The sequence below is a fragment of the Erythrolamprus reginae genome, chromosome 3, assembly GCF_031021105.1.
Source record: "Erythrolamprus reginae isolate rEryReg1 chromosome 3, rEryReg1.hap1, whole genome shotgun sequence".
Taxonomy (NCBI): Eukaryota; Metazoa; Chordata; class Lepidosauria; order Squamata; family Dipsadidae; genus Erythrolamprus; species Erythrolamprus reginae.
In genome coordinates this window covers 63,101,345-63,127,748 of record NC_091952.1, presented here as the reverse complement: position 1 = coordinate 63,127,748, position 26,404 = coordinate 63,101,345, and the positions used below count along the sequence as shown (strand labels likewise).

The window sequence follows — 26,404 nt, the reverse complement described above, 5'->3', positions numbered from 1 at the left end:
ATTCACTTTTTGAATCCTGTGGTAGGATTTTCTGTGACACAATCAGACCATTGATTTCATAAAATACACACTCAGCTTTATTATATGGAAAGATTTCACCAGTTCATAGGAGACAAAGGGAAGCTGTACATCTATAGTTGTTTAGCTATTTGTAATACCTGCCTTATTTATAAAATACATTCAAAGTGACTTCATAAAAACATTAAAGCTAAATTAAGACATCTAGCCTAATTATAAAGTTTTAAAGATTTTCCCTTTCTTGTTGTGACTGACTCAAAGGGGTGGTGCTCATCTCTGATTCCCAGCTGACGGATCCTGTGTTGTCTGACAGATGCTCCCATCCTCATGTGGCTAGCATAAAAATATGGAATGCAGTAACCTTTCCCAGTGAAGCAGTACCTTTGCGTGTTTTCAAACTGCTAGGTTGGTTACTGTTGTGATTCAGCCTGAGGCTGCTCAGGGACCAGCTGTGTCTCTGCTGGCTCCATGCCCGGAGGAGGAGGACAGCGAAGAGGAGGGGGCTGAACAGTGGGATGGGGGAGAGGAAAGTCAGGAATGGGACGAAGGAGAACAGCATGAGAGCCCCGGGGGGGGGGGGGCTCTCCCCAGCCAGTAGCTTGGAGTCATTAGGTGATGATGCACAAACCATCATTGATATGCGACAGAGAGGTTCAGATCAAAGAAAGGAGCGATTAAAGAAGTATTATCAGCACTGAATTAGGAACAGCTGGGCTTGGGTTTGGTCCTCCTTAGCAGGGTTTAAAAGGCAGGCAAGCTCTTGAAGCCATGTGGAGTGTTATCAGTTTGGAGTTAGGGTGTCCTGCTTTGTTCTGGCTTGTGGCCCAGCAGTTTGGAAGACCCGTGGGAGGTGTAGGTCTGCTATCTACAGCCTCGTCTTGGCAGCAAGAATCCTGTATTGCTGCATGGACTTTTGTCTTCGTGGATATATCTGAAGATACAGCGTTTTCCTGTTTGTAAGGACATTTTCTGTTACCTGTGTTTTTCTTGAATTTTATAAACTGCCTTTGCCTTTTACTGGTGTGTCTGGCTTCTCTTTTTGGGTTGGTCTTGGCTTCTGGAGTGATCCAGACAGAACAGTTACTAGCTGGGGTGAGTAACAGAAACTCACCCTTGCATGGTTCTCGGGTCTCAAACCGACGCTGTCAGCTTTCCAAGTCTACCATCTTAACCGCTGAGCCATTGCACCACCATTGTCTTAATTATACATAAGTATAACTAAATTAAAATTGAAAATAATAGCTAAAAGGGAAGAAATAATTCTGAAGCAAAACAAAAACAAGCCTCCAACCCATTAAGGATGGGAAATTCTTAGCATCCCTTCTTAAATTGTGACATCCCTCCCTGCAATTCATATTGCTTTCCTTGTTCCTATGAAACACCTTCCTGTGTTTTATCTCATGAGTGGGAGACAACCTTGCATTTAGTTGTACTGGTATTAAAGGAATAGTTTTTTCTTCTATATTCTGACATTATCCAACAACTTTTAAGATGTATAAAATCGGTTAATTGCTCACTTTCAGAGGAATGTGAACAAATATAACAGAAGCAGAGTTAAGAATTACCATTGGGGACATAGATGATAGTTCTAGATTTGTGGATAGCACTTTAATTCCATAATAGAAATGAACATGTAGAAAATTGAAGGCATTATGTTATGTTTATTAAATGTGTTTGTTACCCATCTTCCTGTGAGGCAACTCTGAGGAAATTTATGGAGAAAATTGTAGGAGAACAATTGGCCTTGTAGACTGACAAATATACAGTATTCTAGAAAAGGATATGATGACTTAAAGGATTCTCACCCATCCTTGAGTTAGAAGAAAACTATTCCACAATAAAATGTTCTGACTTTCTCCCATCTTTGACATAAGCTTCATATGCAAAGCACTAACAACTCCTTTTGTACCACAAAAATGAAGCTGGCTAATAAACTAAAGAGAAAGAATGAAATCGCAGAGATTATTGGTGTAACCAAGAAATTAAAACTTTGGGTTTGGTCTCCCTTTTCAACACTCCCCATCCCTGCCCAGTATGAGTTGCCAGGATTGTTGGGCGTGTTAAGCACCTGGATTGTGTGTGAGATAAAAAAAGGTTTATTTCATTTTGGGAAATCAATATGTGTTCTCAAAGATTACATGGCATTGTCTACATGAGATCCATGTGAAACCATAATCATAGAACAGCTTCCTTGGCACACAAGTAGCTATTACAATCATGGATTTAAAATTTTCTGGCACTGGAATAATAAAGCATTGAATGCCTGGAATGAACCCACATCTTTATTTCTTTATGGGATATCCAAGAAAACATAGTATAGATCAAGATTTCTTTTAAGGGGGGGGGGGGGAGGAGACACAGACACCAAAACAAGGTATGACAATTAAAAGTGTATTTTGATGTTGCCATGGGACAAAAGTCTAAATCAAAGTCACATACACTTTCAGATTCTAACATTTACCTAGAATTAATGTATATATTAACTTCAGATAAATTATGAATTTTTAGAATTTCTTTTACCTATTTACTATAGTAACAATATTGGGAATGGGAATTATGTTAAGTTGATAAGATACAGACAGATGTATCAACTTCACTCCAAGTAGTTACTATTCACAGATCTTGGACCTGTTGATATTTCTGTGAAGAAGTTAGAATTAAAGATGAAATTTGGGCAGAACAAGGGCTTAATTTTCTTTTATCAGCGATCTCTCCAGCAAGTGATTGAAGAAGCTGCACCATTAAAAATCTTCTTCTCATCTCCAAGTTGACCAGAAAGACCAAAGCCAAAGGATAGATGAAGTGATCTTTAACTTATAACATAAGTGATCCATTGCAGCTTATGAAGTTCAGCAAACTTTAGCAGCTTACACTGCACACAATATTAAGACCTTAGTATAACATTTTAAAGCTCCAACATGTAAGAGAAATGATATGTTGTTACTCCTCATCTGACATTTTTACAACTTTAACAAATAACTGACATTGGTTGAACCTATGATCATAAAATTCTAAGATCAGGAAACCGTTCTTTTATGAGCAGCAGAGACAAAAGGAAACTTATGAAAACTCTTTTTGTTCTCCAAGCCAGTTCCAAAAAAATTGTTAACACATAGCTAATTTACTGGAAATTCTGTGTTGTCACCTTTTCTGACTTTCATTCAAGACTAGTATTTACAATTGCTGCTGAGAGACCTTAGTTCACTGAAATCAAATGATTTCAATATTCAAATGATTTTTGCATTTTTCTGCAAGTAGTTTCATCCATTCCATGTACCATCAACAATAATCAGAGAATGTCAATTGTATCTTCTAATGCCGTTTTGAGCTACATTCACACTGAATGGTTGAGTTTGCTCAAAATGTTAAGCTACGGTATATCTAACTTGTTTATAACTTACCATATTTTACAGAGTATAAAATGCATTGGAATATAAGATGCACCTTAGTTTTGGGGGAGGGAAATAGGGGGGAAATATCTACCTACTGTTCTGCCTGGGCCTATTAATTATCAATCATTAATCTACAATTAAGACTTGGATGCAAAGGTAACCTTATACAATTGTCTTTATCAAGAAACATGCTAAAAAACAGCTCTATTTATACTTCCAGGGACAGCCACACGTACATAGAGATATTCAATGCCTGAATCTACGTCTATAGAGATGTTCATGTCTGTCTTTCATTCTTCTAATTCTAGCATCTAAGATTGGGTCCTCAATATCCCCATCATCCTGTGACTCTGACATTACCATAGCTCTACACTCTTTGGTGGTTCCCAAAGTTCCTCTGGTTCTAACTCCACTATCACTCTCAGACTCAGCTAGCAAAAACACTGGCCTAGGATACCCAGATGGACCCGGCTCATCTTTCTCAAAGTCCGTGACTAGCTGATCCAGCCCTGGGCCACTCACAACACCTACCAGGTATTCATCTGGCTAGTGTTCTTAGTCTGGTCAGCTTCAGCACATTATCTTATCCCCTGGTTAGGACTAAAAAAAATCTTCTTCAGAGAGAGTAGTAATGAAAACAAGCCTGCAAAGACTTAGGGCTAGGGGGGAAAATCTTCTATGAAGTGAGTAGGAATGAAAAAAATCCTGCAAGCTGGGCAGATCATTAGGGCTGGAAAAAAAGCTTTGAATAAGCTACATTCTGAGGACAGTATAAGACACACCCAAATTTTCAGCCTCTTTTAGGAGAAAAAGATATACCTTATACTCAAAAAAATATATTATGCGTAATATTGCGTAATATATTATGCAAACCGGATAGTTTACAAACACTTGCAACTGGATTATTTGCTTCTCCCTATAAGATTACAAAACATTAGCTTTTCCTTGATATGCTAATTTTTGCTATATATGGACTTCTCTTGGACAGAACATTTCATCATATGATACCACTTTGCTGTGTGAAATATGACAGCCTAGACATTATTTTTAAGCACATCATCATTTTGTGATGACTAAATCTGGGGTCAGAAGTAAGCAATATGGAGTAGTTGCTATTATCCCGAGATATGAGTTAGGCCTGTTGCCAACACTGTCAATAGCCCCAAATCAGCTATAGCCACCCAAATAGTCCTCATCCCTACATTTCAGGTGGGGTTTTATGGTTTAAAACAGCATTATATTGTTGGTTTTTCCCTACAGTTCAACCTGCTGCTATAAAAAAAAAACAGAATGAAGGACAAGGGATAATTTTTTCCTTGTTACACTTTTGAAATAATACAAGTAATGATTACAGCATTGCACTTCTTCTCCTATTGGCAAGCCATCCACCTGGGCTTACATTGATTTGTAGCATCTTCATCACCCACTTATCTCTTTGTGCTCCATCAAGGAATTCATCCAGAGATAATTGTCCTAAAGAATCAATGGCAAGAAAGAAATCATAGTGTGTTAAAATTGGGGGAGATCCAATCCCACTAGTCAATTCCCATCTTCCTTTTTCATTGGACTATAAAGAGGAGAAGGAAATGTATTAACGGATCAAAATGTTGCTTCTTCAATTGAGAACAGATTAAATCCTTTATATTTTCCTTAACTAGGGCAGTGATTATACAAGAATAATTAACTAAGGGAAATATGATTTGAAATTTCAGAAACAGTGTTCTGACCCGCCACCAGACCGTTCACCTGGTAGTTGATGCCAGCACCAAAGAGGCTGATGTGGTGATGTGCCAATGGCCTGTGCAACTGGCACCCAAGTTGGACAGTAAGGAAGATAAGAGGAGTCAGTTCCAGAGGCGAAGATTCAACCAGGACCTTCAGAACCTCTAGAAGCTCCTATCAGTGATGAGGAAGAAGAAGAGGGGCTTATTCTCAATGCACAGGCATGCAGAGCTGCCAAAAGGCAACAATGGTTCCTCAGGAAGAGGCCTCCTCGGGAGTAGGAGGCTTGAGTATTATTGGCCATTCCCCTAGCCTATTTAAGGGATGACAAAAAAGGAAGCAATTTGTAGGAAACAATGTTCGTTCATATTCCTTTGTGTCTTGACTCTGATCAGCTCTTGTTCTCTCTCTTGGCATTTTTCCTGCAAAGTGCTTCTGGGCCTTTTGGCAACCACTGTAAGCTTGCTGATATCTACAAGACTATTTACTCAAAATTGAGTTATTATTTGTGGACTCATGCTGGCTGTTAATGAAGTTGAATTAACAACCAGTGTTCAGAAAAGACTGCTTTAAACTGTATTTGTGTTTGATGATTACTAAGAAAGCTCATTAGTAGTCCTTAATTAGTAAAGTAAGATTTGTACAGACTTTTTATGTGCTGTGTTCTTTGTGGTCCATAGCTGGGGCAAAAAAACACAATTTCCTGAAATTGTATGTATATATGTATGTATGTATGTATGTATGTATGTATGTATGTATGTATGTATTTATGTATGTATGTATGCATGTATGCATGCATGTATGTATGTATATATATATGCATGTATGTATTTATTTATTTATTTATCTATTTATTTATTTTGTTGATTTATATGCTGCCCAATCCCACAGGACTCAAGGCAGCAATACAGTAAAAAGTCAAATTGAGCACTAATAATAATAAAAACTCCTTAAAATAAACTCCTTTATTAACATTAAAAATCCTTAATAATCAATAACAATAAAAAAACTTTACTCCATTCAATACTGTTATACTACAGTATATTGGAAATTTAGGTGTGTTGCAGAAATGAATAATTCTGGAAAGTATTCACCACAATATTATACCAAAATTAAGGTGTATGACTCATAATCTGAGAAACTGATAATTTGTTTCTGCCTTCCACCCCTGCTGAATAGTACAGATAATGAATCTGGGTGTCTATTAGAGAATGAGAAAGAGAAAGCTTAAGTTTCCAGTCACTAGCATTATGGAATTTGGGGTGTCAAATATTTATTTAAACATTATTCAAATACTGTTATCATTTCCCATATTTTTTAAATAATAAAAATTGGGGAAATCTGTAATTTAATAATTCAGATATTGTTATTTTTTTGTAAAAAAAAAAGAACTCAACATGAGTGTGTTCCTAGGATTTCTCATCGTCCACATTACTGTGAATTGGTAAGGCAATAACTGTTAAAACGTCAATTAAAAGTTCCATATGTTAAAAGACATGGATTAAATCTGTATATTACTTGTATCAGGCACAACCTGTTGCCACCAGAAATGTTGAGATGTAATTATATTGGACTTGTAGTGAGTCATGATGTTTTGGGAATTTTTGTGTTACAAAAGGTCTAGAAAGGCATCACATTGCCAACAATAATTTAAAATAAGACATCAGTATGGCTTCAAATCAAGTTATTACCATCTCCATTCTCATCTACGACAAGAAATATTCTTTCCACAACCTCTTCTGGAGTAAGACCAGGAATAGCTCTTTCTTCTTCAGATTTGCATGCTTCCTTAATGCTATAAATAGCCTGGGGAGGAAAAACCTATATTATTACGTGGAAGTCACATAATAAGGGATATGTAAACCTCTGTGATGGATGCACATATAAATTTGATGACTAGCTTGATGTTAAGTATAACAAAAGAAACCTTTTAGGAAATTTATAGAATGATTGATGTAGACTGTTTCTACATGGACACCTAGTGCTGTATCAGATACAATGCATTCTACAGGTGTTTTGCACTTTTAATACAAATTTATGAAAGGAACAATTGGAAAACTACAATGAAACATACATTAGCGATGTTATCTATAACCCAGAATTTCAGGTTTGGGGGAAAAAAATCTAATAGACATAGTTTATTATCTCATATTCTTTTTTCTTTCTGAGGGGAAGGTAAAATTAAATGGGAAGAAATAATTTGTTGTCTTTGACAAACTTTGTTTGCTCTTAAACAAAAACTGGGAACATATGTCAACAAATAATTATTAACATCCATTCTCTTTCTTTCAAGTGTTCCTAAACTTCTGCTTAAAATGTAAGGATAAAAAAAAATCTTCTATTCATCTTCCTTCTTTCTTTTGTTGTGGAGACTACATTTTTTTAAAAGAATACATTTCAGATGAAAAAAGAACATTCAGCAAAAACACCACACATTTCTACTTACTTCAATTATTTCTAGGAGTTCAGGTCTATCTATGCAGCCATTTCCATCTTTATCATATATTTTGAATGTCCATCTCAGTTTGTGTTCCAGTTTCCCTCGCAAAACCATATTCAAAGCAGCCACATATTCTAGGAAGTCAATGGTGTTATCCTAATAATATAAAATAGTCACATTAATTGTGATCAATTTAAATTTCAACAGCAGTACATTTACTGTTATGTGCTCTGTCACACAATACACCAATGGCTCCTCTGCCTCTTTTTCATGGCTTTTGAAGATTGGGGAAGATCCCCCCAAATCAATATCAAACAGCCGGTGAAGGACTACCAATTTTTTTCTACCACACTGTGGGCGTGCCTTATTTTGTGGGTGTGGCTTGATGGTCATGTGACCAGGTAGAAGTGGCTTGACGGCCATGTGACTTGACCAATATGTTAAAGAGTTAAATAAGGTTCAGGAGGGAAGTGTTTTTAATAGGAAAGTGAACACAAGAACAAGGGTACACAATCTGAAGTTAGTTGGGGGAAAGATCAAAAGCAACATGAGAAAATATTATTTCACTGAAAGAGTAGTAGATCCTTGGAACAAATTTCCAGCAGATGTGGTTGGTAAATCCACAGTAACTGAATTTAAACATGCCTGGGATAAACATATATCCATTGTAAGATGAAATACAGGAAATAGTATAAGGGCAGACTAGATGGACCATGAGGTCTTTTTCTGCCGTCAGTCTTCTATGTTTCTATGTTTCTAATGACTCTTTTGACTTCAAGTAAAAAAAATGTTGTAATGGTCTTCAGTGGTGTTACAGCCAGTGAATAGGGTTTGCCAATCAAGAGATGAGAGGTCAATGTTTATGAGATCATACTTAGCTTTTAAAAAATTATAATGGGGGATGCCATCATTATGTTGATGTAAGGGTGTATATTGTAAGGGTGTATATTGTAAGGGTGTATATTGAAATAGAAGTCAATCATGGTGTGGCCACTGTTTGAAAAGGGTTCTTTTATTTGTAATCCATAAATAGAGTTTGAACTGTTACAGAAGATCAAATCAAGGCAGTTGTTGAGTCTAAAGTTGTTGGTTACTAATTGATCCAGTCCCAGATTAGTTACAGCATTGTTCAGGGTTGAATGAATAGATTCTGTTGTAGATTTGCTAAGGGACTATTTGATAAGAGGACTATTTGATAGATTTAGTTTACCAAGAAAAATGAGAGGGTATGGGCCAGAGGCTGCATGTTCGATGTCGTAGTCTGGGGATCTGTAACACAGTAGAAATCATAATGTGGTGTTTAAAGATATCTGAAAGACAATGGTCTCAGGAAGAGCATGTTCATGTGTAATTTGGATGTTTTTTAGATTTAAGGACTTTTTGTAAAAAGTAGCAACACCGCCCCCTCTACAAAGTTCTCAATCAGACTAGTAAATATGATAGTTTCATTCTATATCACTATGCTACAAATCTACGCTCCAATTTAGACTCTGATGATGAGCTTTTTTACAGTGAGCTTCAACATGCTCTCACCCCTAAAAATGATCTTTTGTATATTATGGGTGATTTCAATGCAAAGGTAAGCCAAGGAGAAGTTGTAAGAATAGTTTGGGCTAGGAGGTGGACAAAATGAAGCTGGCGATCACGTTTTTTTTCAGGAAAATCATCTCAGCATAATAAACTTGTGATTTATGAAACTCAAGCAACAATTATACACACTGACAGACACTAAATTTGGAAGAAGAAAAACCCAAGTGAACAGTAGTGAGAGTTCCAAGGTAACATCATGGAAATTGCTGAAAAGAATGTGACACATCAAAACCCAAAGAAAACAAGTGGCTGTGTGATGATACCATTGAACTAGGTGACCTGGATGATTGAGAATCTCCATAGACATCTGGTGCATGCTTAACTAGAGAACCATAAACCTAATCCACCTATATATTGTATTAATATTAAAATAGAATATATAATGCAATATATGACAATACAATAGACAAGGGCAGCCAAACTAAAGGTAATAAAGAATAAAGTTGAAAATTTGAATGCAATTTTCCAATTTGAAGCTGGGAAAGACAAAAATAGGCAGTGGGGGGGGAAACTGTGTCTACATCTGGAAGAAACTAACAGAAAAGGACATACTAATGTCATATTTGCCATAGTGAAAATGATATGATTCAGCTTTTCAGCAGGGCAAGGAACTGTTAAAGACTGCAATGGGAATATACTAAATGACCAGCAGAAGATCAAGAACAGGTGGAAAGAATATACTAAAGGACTTTACAGCAGTTTGACTTACCATCAAGATGGCAATGATGACATCTTGAGGGGCAAGATGAAATTTGGATCTGCTGTTGGCAGATATAGATTGTTATTATATTTTTGCAATGCAACATTTTTTCTAGTAGAAAACCATTTTTATTTAAAGTTCTTCTTTTCCAGGACAAAGCATTTGTATGTCTGATTAGAACAAGTCAAGAGAAAATAGTTAATCTATCCTAATGCAGTAATTTTGATCAGAATTAGGATTTCTGCAATTGTTCTAAAGGAGCATTTTCCAAAAGGCAACTAGACTTAGCTGGTTTGTTTTTTTCTTTTTTGACTGCATCTCAAACGATCCATCTGTTAAACTACTGAAGTCTGCAGATGATACAACAGTGATCGGACTCATTTGAGACAATGATGAATCCGCATACAGACGGGGAGTTGAACAACTATCCTTGTGGTGTGACCAGAACAATCTAGAACTGAACACACTCAAAACCGTAGAAATGGTGGTAGACTTTAAGAGAAACCCTTCCACCCTTCCACTTCTCACAATACTAGACAACACAGTATCAACAGTAGAGATCTTAAAATTTCTAGGTTCTATCATATCTCAAGACCTAAAATGGTCACCTAACATCAAAAACATCATCAAAAAAGCACAACAAAGAATGTTCTTTCTGCGCCAGCTCAGGAAGCTCAAACTGCCCAAGGAGCTGCTGATACAGTTCTACAGAGGAATCATTGAGTCTGTCATCTGCACCTCTATAACTGTCTGGTTTGGTGCTGCAACCCAACAGGACCGACACAGACTTCAGAGGATAATCAGAACTGCAGGAAAAACAATTGCTGCCAACCTGCCTTCCATTGAGGACCTGTATACTGCACGAGTCAAAAAGAGGGCAGGGAAAATATTTACTGACCCCTCACATCCTGGACACAAATTGTTTCAACTCCTACCCTCAAAACGTCGCTACAGAGCACTGCACACCAAGACAACCGATTTCGATTCTTAGATGAGAATCGAAATTTCCCCCCAAGAAAGTCCAGTTGCCATTTGGAAAAAGCACCTTTGGGACAATCATTAACCTGGATGAATGAGAATCTCCATTGACATTTCTGCAATTGCTATTTGCCCATTAAACATCACTTGTGTTCCTATTAAAGATGTGATTCACACTTCACCTAAGCTATAGTTTGATTATGTACATGGTATATCAAATAAACCAAAGTTAATTGAGTGTATAGCAGTCATATAGCGTAATCTATTCTATACAAGCTTTAGAAATGAAAGCTCTTTGGTAATTTGGACTAGTCTTCTCCAGCCCAATCACCTCACAGGATTGTTGAATCATTATACTATTTTGAACAGCTCAAGCAGCATATAAACCGAATGAATGAATGAATGAATGAATGAACGAACGAACGAACGAACGAACCAACCAACCAACCAACCAACCAACCAACCAACCAACCAACCAACCAACCAACCAACCAACCAACCAACCAACCAACCAACCAACCAACCAACCAACCAACCAATCAGTCAATATCTGACTGACTGACTGAATGGATTCAACACCTTCTCCATAGAGGAAAACAGAACCTATGTCACATAGAGATGACGTGCCTTTACCTCTAGTCAAGATACATCAAGAGCAGAAAGACTCACTGCTAATGCATGCAAAACTCAACAGAAATGTTTAACAGTTGTTTCAGACAAGCTTCTTATTGTGTAATTCCTCCTGCCCTGGCATTGAGATTTCAAGACAACATTCAGATAATGTTTATTTACAACTCTCATCTATTTATAGTCTTCCAGTATTTTTCCACTACTTTTTTTCATTTTTTCCCCCAGATAAAATCTGTGAATGTTACAACAGCTATACAAGACCATCATGTTACAAAATAGGCATCCTCAATTGGTTTTGCGCTAAATATTTTGCATTCAAATTCTATATTAAAATAATTATCCCATACAAATGAGAAAATCACCTTGGTTTTCATAAACCTTACCTCCTGTAATAGTGTTAATTTTTTAAATTAATTATCAGCTAAATTACAAAATTATGGATGTTTCCAGAAAAAAGTAAAAAAAATAAGTCAGAATATCATTAGGATGACTGGAATCTAAGTGCTTTTGATTTTCAACATGTAGAAGCACTTCTAGTCCAGTTCATGTGATGTGGATATCTAAGGAGTGTGTGACCCTACGCATATTTTGTTACTTTTTTGGCTGATACCTGGACACATGAACCTATGAGGCTGAAAATATTTATTTGTAATACACTGCAACTAAATAGGTTTATTTTTTTAAACTGTTTTTGCATGTGCTTAATGCTGTATCCTAATATTGCAACACACATTTCTCATGAAAGATTGAACCATATTCAAATGCCAGGTTCAGTACACTACTTTTTATTACTTTTTCCTGATTAGAATGGGTGCATGAATAATATAAAGTATTGTGACATTACCATAATGTTATAAAATGAGCAAGCAGGTGTTGATTGCAATGCCTTTAGCATTTGTATTGTATTTACATTTAATGAAAAAATTCTAGTTTCTTGTAACTAAACTTTGCTTTTCTTTGAGCAAAACAGGTTATTTGATCCAAAGCCACTAACACAGCAATTTGACCAGTATCAGGCATAATAAGTATTTCATGCATTTGATACTGTCACTGCATTAAAAATAAAACAAAACTATTTTCCACTTCACAGAAATGTCAGCATGAAACCTATATTTGCTTCTTTACTCAAATAAATTATAACGACATTAACCTCTCCAGCTCTAGCACCCCTACTTTTTCCCCCCTCCTGGAAATATTATCATATACTACAATACACTTCATCAGTTTCCCCAATTTTTGGAAACAATGAATGCTATGGAACACAATTGTCCAAAGTATTGAGAGAATTTTGATCAAACAACTATTTATTTTAAAATGATGATGATACAGTCTATCAATATTCTACCACAGAATAAGAATCTGACAATTAAATACAACTTTTAACTGATTAGTTCTTTTCCTGTACAGCATTCTGAACCTCCTGAGTTCTTAGCATATTTATCTGAAACATATCATTTTCTACAAGCTCATTCAGAAATTTATTTTTGTTGGGATTTGCTTCTAGGTAAATTCTGTCTAATTGTAGCATTAACAATAGCATCTAGCATCTAGCCAAAAGGGAATAGAATAGAATAGGATAGAATAGAATAGAATAGAAATTCTTTATTGGCCAAGTGTGATTGGACACACAAGGAATTTGTCTTTGGTGCATATGCTCTCAGTATACATAAAAGAAAAGATATATTTGTCAAGAATCATGAGGTACAACACTTAATGATTGTCATAGGAGTCAAATAAGCAATGAAGAAACAATATTAATAAAAAATCTCAAGGATACAAGCAACAAGTTACAGTCATACAGTCATAAGTGGGAAGAAATGGGTGATTGTAATGATGAGAAATTCCACATTTAGAAACCAGGAGAATGTGAGCGTTCAACTTTTAATATCATTTGCAACATGCTTACCCCATTCTTATCGAAAGCTTTGAACATGCTGTCCACATACTCCGATGCTTCTTCATTATTTTGAACTCCAAAGAATTGTTTGAATTCATGCTTGAAAAGTGTCCCACTTGGGCATTCTATTACAAACTTCTTATACCATTCTTGTAACTCAGCCACATCAATCTCAACTGTTTCTCCTTCCTCATTTGTGAAGTGTTGTCCCATGTTGCTTTGAAAAATGGAGAAGAAATGCTTGCTATTTCTTTCTTCTAAATTTTATTCTTGCAAACCTTTATTTCTTCTTCTTAGAAATTTAATTTCTTTTACATTTTCTTAGTGACTATTGCACATGAAAGTTGGGCTTCTTCTCCTCATGTTCCTTTTTACTTGCAGCCTCTAATTTAATCTTGTTGAGGAATTTTCTCACTGTTTCATCTTCATGTACCTTCCCTGAACTATAAGATAAAAATATCTAAGGTCAGTTCAAAGATTCCCACATACGTAGCACAGAGCCCTCCTAATATCCCAGGCTCAACACAATCCTTTAGTTGGAACTCCGAGGTTGGTCTCTGATGCTAATCTACTAATATGAATGCTACCCGATTAAAAGTTATTTATAACCTCATTTTGTTGACCTTATTCTGACCACCTATGAACTTATCACCCCCCTCAAGAGAATAACCCATCTATAAAATAATAACCTACCGTCGTTACTAATTTCAAATTATATGAGCTATTCAGAAATGGAGATGCAATTAAATATAAATCATTTTGTTGATTTTCTTTATATTCCATAATCTCTGACATAAAGGTTGGCTTGGTAAAGCAAAGTATGTCTTACTTGTGTTGGGTTTAACATATCACGTAAACCTAGCCACTGTAGTCATGATTTAATGGTTTTAACTAATGACTATCTTATTCATTTACTGTTTTCACTGGATTGCTGTATACAGTGATCCCTCGAGTTTCGCGATCTCGATTATTGCGAAACGCTATATCGCGATTTTTCAACCCGGAAGTAAACAACACCATCTGCGCATGTGCGCCATTTTTTTCCCTATGGCCACGCATGCGTAGATGGTGGAGTTTGCTTCCCCCTGGCCAGATCAGCTGCTGGGTGGCTTCCCTGGGTCTTCCCCCTCTTGCCGGGGTTTCCCCTTTGCGTGGGCGGCGGGGAAACCCCAGCGTTGCTTCCCAGCTGAGTGGCGCGAGCAATGGCGTGGGCGGGCGAAAGGCGGGCGCGCGGACATTGGCACACGAGCGGTGTGGCGGCCGGACAAACGGCGGCCGCTCCTGGCGGCAGCACGAGCAACACGAACGGCATGGCGGCCGAACAAACGCACGAGCAACGCAAGCGGCGTGGCGGCCGGACGAATGGCGGCCGCGCCTGGCGGCAGCACGATCAACACAAACGACATGGCGGCCGAACAAACGCATGAGCAACGCAAGCGGCGTGGCGGCCGGACAAATGGCGGCCGCGCCTGGCGGCAGCACGAGCAACACAAACGGCATGGCGGCCGAACAAACGCACGAGCAACGCAAGCGGCGTGGCGGCCGGACGAATGGCGGCCGCGCCTGCCGGCAGCACGAGCAACACAAACGGCGTGGTGGCCGAACAAACGCACGAGCAACGCAAGCGGCGTGGCGGCCGGACAAACGGATTCTCCTCCGACCTGCCCTCACCTTAGCTTCCAGCTGATGCTTCGATCCTTGGAAGAGGCCAGAGCGCCTTTCTGCACCACACTCTGCGCTCGGGTTCCTTTCCAGAAGATGGAAGTTTCTCTCTTTCCATCCTTTCTAGCAATAAAATACTCGATGGTTAAAATGGTTTTAACCATCGAGTATTGTATTGCTAGAAAGGATGGAAAGAGAGAAACTTCCATCTTCCGGAAAGGAACCCGAGCGCAGAGTGTGGTGCAGAAAGGCGCTCTGGCCTCTTCCAAGGATCGAAGCATCAGCTGGAAGCTAAGGTGAGGGCAGGTCGGAGGAGAATCCGTTTGTCCAGCCGCCACGCCGCTTGCGTTGCTCGTGAGTTTGTTCGGCCGCCACGCCGTTCGTGTTGCTCGTGCTGCCGGCAGGCGCGGCCGCCATTCGTCCGGCCGCCACGCCGCTTGCGTTGCTCGTGCGTTTGTTCGGCCGCCATGCTGTTTGTGTTGTTCGTGCTGCCGCCAGGCGCGGCCGCCATTTGTCCGGCCGCCACGCCGCTTGCATTGCTCGTGCGTTTGTTCGGCCGCCACGCTGTTTGTGTTGTTCGTGCTGCCGCCAGGCGCGGCCGCCATTTGTCCGGCCGCCACGCCGCTCGTGCGCCCCTTGTCCGCGCGCGCGCCCTTCGCCCACCCATGCCGTTGCTCGCGCCACTCAGCTGGGAAGCGGCGTTGCTCGCGCCAGCAGCGGCGGCACGAGCGGCGCGGCGGCCGGACAAGCGGCGGGCAGGCGGGTCCTCAGCTGTTGGGCGGGGGTCTTCCCAAGTGCGGAAGTAAAAAACACCATCTGCACATGCGCGAGGGCACGCATGCGCAGATGGTGTTTTTACTTCCGCACCACTATATCGCGAAAAATCGAGTATCGCGAGGGGTCTTGGAACGTAACCCTCGCGATACTCGAGGGATCACTGTACTACTAATAGTCATTTTCCATGAGATTTCATGAATCTAGATAATTATACCTCATAGTTCAACCTAACTATAATATAGCAATATTAACAATAGTTGCTATCATTTTTTCAAGCTTTTGAAATAAATATATTTACTTACACTCTTCTCGAAAGGGCAGTTTGCCTTATTATACTAAACTCCTAAATAGGCTTTTGTTTTGCAAATACTGTATAAATTTTTATTAAGTTATCATACTTCACTATTAAATTAATAGCTTATCCCAATTCGCTTGTCATTCAGTCATTCCCTTGCTATATCAGATCAAACTTTTGTTCTCATGTTAAACATCAAAAGGAGTCTGGCAGTACCATTTCAGACTAACAAATGTTCTGAAAAAGTATACATTATTGTGAGTTTACAGTTCACCATGAGTTTCTAATACAGTGGCTACATTAGAATAGGTAAACTGGAATACAGTGGGGGAAAGGAGGGATTATGCAGATACAATTGACTATCTGTGAGGCAGATTAGAATAACTTTATCAATTAGCCACTATCATATGCTAAAAATACATTGTTTGATCATTCTACTTATCTTACATCCCCTTCCTTCCAAACTGCTCAACTTTTGATGTTATCTTGTTGTATCTCAAATATTTTTCTGGCCAGTAAGAATATAGATATGGATCGACAGGATAAAGAATCACACTAACTATCCTGTTGATCCAAATGTGACCATAATGGAAAATAAGAAGTCAAACCACAAGTTATTGTACCAAATGACTACTATGTTTTCTGAAATGATTATTCACCACAGAAGGCAAATTATACTGCTGTAGAAAGCCAACTAAAGTAGAAAAATAAGTCTGTATTCACTGCTGTGACTGATACTCTATTAGGGGGTTATAACAAAAGCTCATTAGTGCTTAAAGCCATTTAAACTAGTTTAATCTGCCCATATTTGTCCATGCTTAGTAGTACTTATGTTATTTTATATTATGAATCCTTAGCATGGGATATTGAGAAGCGACAGAAACAGAGGACAAGGCATTTCTTACTGTGTGCTTCAGTCATTCAATGGCTTCTGGTTCTCCTTAAACTGATGGGCATCATTCACCAGAACTATTTATCGGTAACCATTTCTCTCTTGCAAGATCATTGCAATGCATTGCATTGCATTTTTGCATTGGCATCCTTCGGTCTCGAAAGACCATGATATCATGCTCTGGACTCCTCAGAGCACGAAGCCTGGGTAGGTTAATATGGAGGATAAACTGTTACCCAAGTAGCAGACACCCCTTCTACACATGTCTGAAATAATCCAATGGAATGGCAAAGGCCAGTACGATTGGTTCCAGCTACGTCACAGGAGTTATCAGAACGTGGCTGTACACAGTCACAAACTGCTTCCGGGATTCCAGCTCGGGATTTTGCCTCAAGGTTTATTCCATTATTTTCCAATGATGAATATAGCCACAAGGCCGTGGAGGTTTGCAGTCAGAGTTTATCTTCTCCTAGTGGTTGACCCGGGCATCTTTCATGTCTTGCCATGCTCTTAGCATACCACATCACTTGCAGATACTGCCTTCATGACTGTTGAGCTATTCTAGTAGGTTTCATCATGGAATCTGTCTTCACATGTTTGGGATAGATAAGACCCTATCTCGCCAAAAGTAAATGACCCATCGCCTATTCTCAGCTTGGTTTGGCCAGCCAGTCAGAGCTATTGCTTGGGGTGTGGCCACTGCCTTTGCTACAGCTACTAGGACCCTCAGGTGAGAGCTGAGTGACAGGAAGGGACCAAAGGTGAACAAGCTGCTCTAAAAGCTGCCCTAAACGAGCTGCCATAAAAGGACATGACATGCCTCTTCACCAGAGGTGATACCCCTCCCTGAACATCCCATACACCATACATGCCTGTGTCATCAGTGATAGCATTTAGCCATTTGTTTCTGTCAGCCTCTTTAAAGTTTTTCAGGTCTCAGAGTCTTCCTAAGAAGTCTGATTAAATGATTAAGTTTTACGTCATTATTAGAGTTTCCAGGGGAACCGTCTAGTTTTACTTGATCTGGTATTGAATTATTTGTTCTTGCAGTGCGAGATATTCTCAAACATGCTGTTTCAAAATCAACTATGTGAAACAAGATTCCACATGCTCAACGTGTAGTGTTGCATCACTTCTATGTAAGTTTGGATGTTAATGATTAGTTCTCAGAAAGACAAAATAGCTTCTCTATATTTACTCTGAAATAACCCCCTGATGATCCTAATTACAATTAAAGATTCTTAAATGGATTACAGGGGATATCTATTATTTTACTTTTATGGCATTTTGGAATCATAATACCCAAATGTATCTTTATCATTTCAGAGATGCCTGCTTGAATTTGAGTATTATTAAAAACAACAATATAACAGAACAACAGTGTTCATGTCAATGCTATTGTGGGTATAAAATCACAAGCGACATGGAACTCAGGAATCATCTAATTTAATTCCCTACCAATACAAACAAACCATTTATTACTAATAAGGTGACACCAGCTTCTGTTTAAAACATGAACAAAGATATTTCACAAACTTTAGGGAAAATCTTGATTGTAAGCCACCTAGAGTTGCCTTCAGGCAGGATGGAAAGTAAGTAAGTAAGTAAATGAATAAATTCCACTGTACTTAGTTTTTCCTCAACGAAATCAAATAAATCAAATTATCATTTGCTTTTATTGCATAGATTTATTAAACTAACTCATTATAGCATGTTAAATGTTCATACAGGATAAGGAAGCAACAGCAAAAATTATCTTGGGAAACGATACCCAGTTATTAGCTGTCCTAGGCAAGACATACTACATACTATACTAATATGTACTATTAGCAAACATGACCACAAAGATCTTTCCTGTTAAGAACGCTGGGAAAATGTGACAAAATGATTACTCATTTTTAAAGACTATTTATAAAGCATGTTCTCACATGTTAGCTATGTTAAAGAAAGAAAGACATTCAGAAAATGCCAGCAACAGGATGGGATCAGATTTTTGTTGGCTATAAGAAAGGTTGAGGGAAAAGATCTCACTGAGATTTCCCATTTGGAATAATAGCATCTACTACAACTTAAGAATCTAATACAGAGGGTGGAATGCAAAATTCCATTATGCTACTGTTTAATGATCACTTATGACAGTGATGGTAAACCTTTTTTTTCCTTGGGTGCTGAAAGTGTGCACTTATTTCTTTATTTCTTTATTTATTTATTTCTTTATTTATTTAGTTAGTTAGTTAGTTAGTTAGTCCAATACATAATACACATTGAAGAGAATAGATATGTAGTAATATAACTAAAGAAACGAATAGAAGAAAAGATATAAAAGTATAGGTGAACAAATTTGAAAGGAAGAAAAGATAAATGAGATAAGGAGAGAGACAATTGGAGAGGGGACGGAAGGCACACTGGTGCACTTATGCACGCCCCTTACTGACCTCTAAGAAACCTGGAGAGGTCAATCGTGGATAGTCTAAGGGAAAAATGTTGGGGGTTAGGGGTTGACACTACTGAGTCAGGTAATGAGTTCCATGCTTCGACAACTCGGTTGCTGAAGTCATATTTTTTTACAGTCAAGTTTGGAGCGGTTAATATTAAGTTTGAATCTATTGCATGTTCTTGTGTTGTTGCGATGGAAGCTGAAGTAGTCATTGACAGGTAGAACATTGCAGCATATGATCTTGTGGGCAATATTAGATCGTGTTTTAGGCGTCATAGTGCATGAGTGCTCCCACCCATAATGCAATGCCCCTCCTAATGCAATGCCCCTCCTGTGCATCCCATCCCATCCCCTGCACATGCATGTGTAACCCCCGTTTTGGCCTCACATCCCAAAACAGTGGTGGGAGAGGGGAAAAGCCTCTTTCTACAAATGGAGCTGGGAGTGGAAACCTCCCATCTCCAAACAGAACTGGGAGGGGGGGAAGTATCTTTCCCCAAACAGAGTTTGTGGGAGTGGGGAAAATGTCTAATCCCCCAAATGGAGTTGTGAGGGAGGAAAAGCCATGCATGCCCAAACAGCACTGGGGTGGAATCTCCAGAGAGCTGGGTAGGCACAGGCCACAGAAAGTGAGGAGAAAGCATGAGCTAAATGGCTCCGCATGCCATTTGTGGCATATGTGCCATAAATCCACAATCACAGACTTATGAGTTCCTTCAAGGATAAAAGTATCACTAACATAGTCAATTTTGTATTAAGTTTTGCTCTAGAAAGTATATTCAGGACTGGAATACAGTACTATCTTAATTTAAAATAACATACAAGAGCACAAGGTATAAGGGTATGGCGTTGTGTACTGACAGTTGAACATGGTTTCACCCAGGTCCAGCATTTGAGCAAGAAAATGCTCAAACGTTATTTGTTAATGCATCTGACACCTCCCTGCTGGTTGTAAAGAAAGTTGTTGATAAACAGTTATTCAGAAGTCTGTGTCCTGAGTAGTGATTCCTACAACTTAACATACAATATAAGAGTATTTTTTGGCTAAACACTATCTCTCCCTTGCTTGACCTGAGACATGTTATGAACCACTTTTTTCTGCATGTCCTCATTACACTGGCCAAGAGAAGCACCATTTCCTTAAATTGGCTCGTTATAAATAGGAGATCATTAGTTATTAGTCTTGTATTATGGCACTATAGAAATCAGCTATGAAGAAGAGGCCACAAATGAAAGCACAATTCATGCTTTAAAATCTTCTAGAAGCCTGTGTAATTAATTTTGCAGTGATAGCTTAACAATTAAATTCATTATTTCATAATTCAACTCTGAAGTATTTGCCTTTCAGTCATAAAACAATAGCAATAATAGAAACATTTGTTTAAAAATCTAGCAAAACCAAGACACATTTCCCTTTTATTGCTTATTAAGAAATTATTAAGATGAATAGAATAACAAAATAACAGAGTTGGAAGGAATCTTGGAGACCTTCTAGTCGAATCCCCTGCTCAAGTAGGAAACTGCACCATTTCAGATAAATGGTGTCCAATCCCTTCTTAAAAACCTCCAGTCTTGGAGTACCCACAACTTCTGGAGGCAAGTTGTTCTACTGCTTAATTGTTCTAATTGTCAGGAAATTTCTCCTCTATTCTAGGTTGGTTCTCTCTTTGATTAGTTTCCATCCATTACTTCTTGTCCTGCCTTACGATGCTTTGGAGAATAGGCTTACCCTCTCTTTTTTATAACAGCCCCTAGATATTGAGACACTGCTATCATGTCACTCCTAGTTCTTTTCATTAAACTAGACATACCCATTTGCTGCCTCTGTTCTTCAAATATGTTATTCTCCAGTCCCCTAATCATCTTTGTTACTCTTCTTTGCATTCTTTCTAGTGTCAAAATATTTTTATATTGTGGCAGCCAAAACTGAATGCAATATTCTGTGGTCTTATCATAAAATTTCAAAATATTGCCACAGAAACTTCCCTAAATCAGAACCTTATTGAAAATACCTGACAGCAGATTGCATTCTATATTGGTGTTTTTAAGATATGTGGACTTCAACTCCCAGAATTCCTCATCAAGCATGTTTACCAGTCCACACATCATAATGAAAATCGCTGTTCTGTATGGATAGAAGAAGGGGAACCTTCTGTTTTGTTTTGATTTATAAGCATAAAATTAAGGTGCATAATTTGCTCTCTCGAAACCAAGTGTCATCACTGAATCATCAGATCCTTAGCTCAGGAGACAATGAAAGTGAGGAATCATACCAAGAATGTTTTGAAAGTTGTGTACTTATAATTAAGAAGAATGCGTCACCTAAAATGTTTTTATTCCAGATGTTACCAATGCAGTTAACAGATGTTCTATTTAAGCAATGGCAAAAAAAATATGGCAAGAGAAAAAAAATGAAAATTAAATAGAAATTGGTGCAGGATGCTAAAGAGAGAGGAAATTATCAGACTAAAATTATATTTTGATGTTTTCTGCATGGTTTGGATGAAAGACTAGGATACTTTGAAGATTAAGATGTTAACAGATTTGGAGGGCCATGCATATTTTTGATATGATAAAGCTAAAGCGAATGCAGTTTTAAGAATATTTTTTTTAAGCCATGCCATTCTAAGAGTTTGAATTAAATATAAAACAGGGCTTTCTTACGTTTCTTGGAGTTGAAAGAAGAATTGAAGTTGGAAGGGCATGGTTCAAATTTTTACAATTAAAAGGCTTAACTTAGATTTAAAAAGCCACTGTTTTGAGTATAATCAACTGAATTTGAAATGGTATTGTATGCTAATGAAGAACATATTTTTGCTAAGATTTGTTCTTAAAACTGAATTTGGAAAATAAACATATTAAAGACTGATTGTCCAACGGGCAATGAAGTTTGGTTATATTGATTGACCAATGGGAAAGCATGTGGAATAATGGATTAATTCACACTGAATTATAGTTTGAAAGAAACTTTTATAAACTGCTGCATTGTCGGTATTTAATGCCTATGAAATTGTCAAAAATGTATGCATTTCTTTTTCTTTTTTTTGTAAGTTTTGTTTCTTCTACATTTTATCTTATAAATGAAACATAGTAATTTTTTTAAGCCATTCAATAGGAGAGGCTTAGTGAAAAAATGTAGTCGGTAAGTAAGTCAATCACAAAGCTACTGTGTGAGAAGTGTGTGGCTTACTAAGAGACCTCTGTGTCAAGCCCTCCAAAGATATCCAGTGGCAACTGCCTACTGAAAAAACCACAGTGGTAGATGACCCACTAAAAAGGATCGGTGGCTAAACAGGTTGGTAGTAGCTGGATTGGCTTTTCTAGGAAAGAACTCAAAATGAGTCTTGTATGTCCAGCCAGACTCAGAAGATATTTCACCAGTTTACAGTTAAATTTAAGGGATTCCTATAGAGACAATAAACAAGTGTAAAAGGAGATGCCCATACAGGTTCAGACCAATACTGGGTTCTAAATCCTGTTGCTACTGGTTCGCACTTGTGCACGACGCTTCTGCGCATAAGCAGAAGCATCCTGGGTGGGTGGACAGAGCCTCCCACTGCTACTGATTCATCAAACCAGGCCAAATCAAACAGTAGGATCAACCCACTGCTGGTTCAGACCCTTGAGAAGAGAGCTTGGAAAGCGAATTTCTGTAACCATTTTTACTAGTAAACTGACTGATAGCCTTATCTGTCTGGGCTCTTTATCACCCTAAGTCAAATCTATGAATGTACAGAAAAGACCAAAATGATATAAAATGCCATAAGGAAAAAGATGTATTTTATGTCTTCCTCTTTTGACTCTTCCCACATGTATCAAAGAGTCAAAGTTTGAGTAAGATGGCACAATACTGCTTTTGTCATTTTGCTTTGATTTGGGTAAATCCCTCTAAAAGCTACACATCCAATGGGAAAGCTGATTTAGGGAAGAACAGAATCATTACATTTATTTTGGTAAGACTTGAACTTTTCACAATTTCTTTATTGCATACAGGTTTTGAACAGCACTCAACTCACTTTCCGAGTTTGAGATGATGAGGGAGTTGAAGCCATCAATGACAGAAGCAAAGAGCCTGTAATTAAATAAGATTATAATAGGGCACAAATTCCTCCATATTCACAGAGAACAAAGTCCCGACAAGGATATGTTACCATTCATATGACAGAATGAGTAAAATATATTTAAACTATGGGCTCTTATACATAGAGATCATCATTGCATATTATCTCACTGTCTTTATTCCTGGGGCATTTTGTATCTGAAATAAAAGAAACTTATCTAACTGAGCTTTGACCTTGATTCTTTATTGTTGTTAGCTTTAGAAGCAGGAGTTTGAGTTTCCAAAAATAGATTTATTGCTAAATCCCAGATAAACTCCTAAGAAATTGAGACTTAATTTCCATAAATCCTGAAAAGGTCTATTCCAACAGATTTTTGAGTGCCCTCAAGAACAAAGATAATTCTCCCAACAAAAGGGAACCAGCCATAGATAAATTTACTGCACATATTCAACAACAATATGTCATAAGAGATATGCAGAGGGGAAACCAAGCTGATATATGACATAATGACCACCATTTTTTTAAGTGAAGAAACCTAGAGAAGATAATGAACCAACAGTCTAGACAGTTTAAAATGAAAATAAAATATCTTCATTTAAAATAAAATATCAAGGGACTACAAGAGGCATAGAAAAAGACAAAAGGTAGACAATTAAAAGCTAAGCATTTTTCCTAAAAACAAAGTAGTTTTGTTTATTCAGAAAAAGACATATAGAAATTATTATGAATATTTTTGTTACCTGTATTACGAAGTATTTTCAATATATAAAAAATCTTATCCGGCATTATAAGACACTCTTTAGAAAAAATTCTTACCTTGATTTTAAGATGATCGTTTTTAATAGAAATTTTTAAAGTCTTTTGTTGAGGATGGGAAACATATTTCGGTTTGTTCTTCTATTCTTCATTTGCAGATGTTGTTATTTTAATTGGTATATTTGAGTTAAATATGTGACAATTGGTCTAATAACAATATAATCCAATAACAATATATTTGATACTAAAATTTAAACTGAGGCATTAAAATCAAGTTTAGATACATTTTTAGAATTTGCTGCCAAAAGATAGAGGTACCTACCTAAAGAAGCGACAAGGATATCTATATCTATATCAATATCTATCTATATCTATAAATACATATAAATAAATACATACATACATACATACATACATACATACATACATGACATTTCCAGGAATTGCATATAAGGTCTTTAAAAGTGACGTACAAGAGTTGTAAGGAGATACAGCATTTATTTTACTTCATTCATTCATTCATTCATTCATTCATTTGTTACATTTGCATGCTGCCCATTCCCAAAGGACTCAGAGTGGCTTACAACAATAAAATAGAAAAAAATAGTATAAACAATTAAATCACAATAATAATAATAATATAAAACCCTATTAAAATCTCACTAATGCAATCATACTATGTCATACATCCCAATCAAGTCATTTAGCCTGGAATTAAGAAGTGGCAATAATTCATGGCCCCCAGGCCTGCCAGCAAAGCCAGGTTTTCAAGGCTTTCTGGAAAGCCAGTAGAGTTGGGGCAGTGCAGGTCTTGGGGGGGGGATTGGTTCCAGAAAGCTAGGGCCACCACAGAGAAGGCACTCCCCCATGGTCCCACCATCTGGCATTGCTTAGTTGATGGGGCTGGAGAAGGGCAATCCTGTGAGCTCTAACCAGTGGCTGGGAGCTATGCGGCAGGAGACGGTCCCGTAAATTTATTGATGTATATGAAACATTTTTATACTTGCTTTCAAAAGGCACCATGGCCTACTGTTAAAGTCTTGCGAGTGAAACCTCTATATTCAGGATTAATGTATCCTAATTATATTAACTATCGCCTGGAAGTATTAACTACCTGGCCTTAGGTGGAATTGCCATCTGAACACTGTTGGGAAACTATTATAGGGCTATTTTGTGAGCACCTGCTTTCAATAATCATACTACAGTTTACTTTCCAGGAAACTGAAATAGATTAAAGCAATGCCAAGTAAAAGTAGTAGCACCAGTTGACTCAAATTGAAAGTGGAACCTCCAAGGCAAAAATTGGATGAAACATCCTGGCATTAGGGTGGGGGTGAGGGGTAGCATACAGGTTAGACCGGTTACAATAGCTTGCTCCCATGGAAAATGCCTGGAGAAGTTTTGTTTTTAAAGGAACAGTCATATTCAAACAATCTGGAAGCCTTCCCAATTTGGGGGCTGGTGAGCTATGTCCCAACGCCATACTTCTCATTCAGGGTGCCATGTAGTCTCTCACCATATGACAGAATTTGGTTCAAGTCTACTAGTTTTTTCTCATCATTCCTATCATCCATTTCCTTCCACTTATGACTGTATGACTGTAACTTGTTGCTGCCAACCTGCCTTCCATTGAGGACCTGTATACTGCACGAATCAAAAGGAGGGCAATGAAAATATTTCCTGACCCCTTGCATCCTGGACATAAACTGTTTCAACTCCTAACCTCAAAATGTCGCTACAGAGCACTGCACACCAGGACAACTAGATACAAGAACAGTTTTTTCCCAAACACCATCACTCTGCTAAAAATATTTCCCTCAACACTGTCAAACTATTTTCTAAATCTGCACTTCTATTACTACTAATTTTTTCTCATCATTGCTATCACCCATTTCCTCCCACTTATGACTGTATGACTATAACTTGTTGCTTAAGATTTTTATTAATATTGATTGTTTCCTCATTGCTTATTTGACCCCCATGACAATCATTAAGTGTTGTACCTCATAATTCTTGACAAAATGTATCTTTTTCTTTTATGTAAACTGAGAGCATCTGCACCAAAGGTAAATTCCTTGTGTGTCCAATCACACTTGGCCAATAAAGAATTCTATTCTATTCTATTCCATTCCACTCCACTCTACTCCATTCCATTTC

General features: G+C 37.8%; 1 protein-coding gene across 5 annotated transcripts; it reads right to left on the bottom strand.

Annotated features, from left to right (window-relative positions):
• Positions 1-2,280: 2,280 nt before the first annotated feature.
• Positions 2,281-26,303, bottom strand: GUCA1B (guanylate cyclase activator 1B). Of its 5 annotated transcripts, none has more exons than XM_070748918.1 (6): positions 24,308-24,819; positions 23,447-23,502; positions 13,377-13,810; positions 7,579-7,728; positions 6,824-6,938; positions 2,281-4,883 (listed from the first exon to the last, which is right to left on the bottom strand). In XM_070748918.1, the coding sequence occupies exons 3-6, from the start codon at positions 13,578-13,580 to the stop codon at positions 4,759-4,761; spliced, it is 594 nt and encodes a 197-aa protein (XP_070605019.1). In that variant the 5' UTR covers positions 13,581-13,810; positions 23,447-23,502; positions 24,308-24,819; the 3' UTR covers positions 2,281-4,758. The 5 variants fall into 5 exon arrangements, with proteins under 5 accessions (XP_070605019.1, XP_070605018.1, XP_070605016.1 ...); XM_070748915.1 differs by lacking the exon at positions 23,447-23,502 and adding an exon at positions 26,251-26,303 and having other exon boundaries at positions 4,681-4,883; positions 6,824-6,953; positions 24,308-24,393; XM_070748917.1 differs by lacking the exon at positions 23,447-23,502 and having other exon boundaries at positions 24,308-24,440.
• Between the last annotated feature and the right edge of the window lie 101 nt (positions 26,304-26,404).

Bases quoted from the DNA above. Each gene is read 5' to 3' on its own strand.
- GUCA1B (XM_070748915.1), bottom strand. From the start codon at position 13,580: ATGGGACAACACTTCACAAATGAGGAAGGAGAAACAGTTGAGATTGAT. The intron at 7,729-13,376 runs GTAAGCATGTTG...TTATATTATTAG, and splicing joins AAGCTTTCGATAAGAATGGG to GATAACACCATTGACTTCCT. The intron at 6,954-7,578 runs GTAAGTAGAAAT...GTAATAATATAG, and splicing joins AACTCCTAGAAATAATTGAA to GTTTTTCCTCCCCAGGCTAT.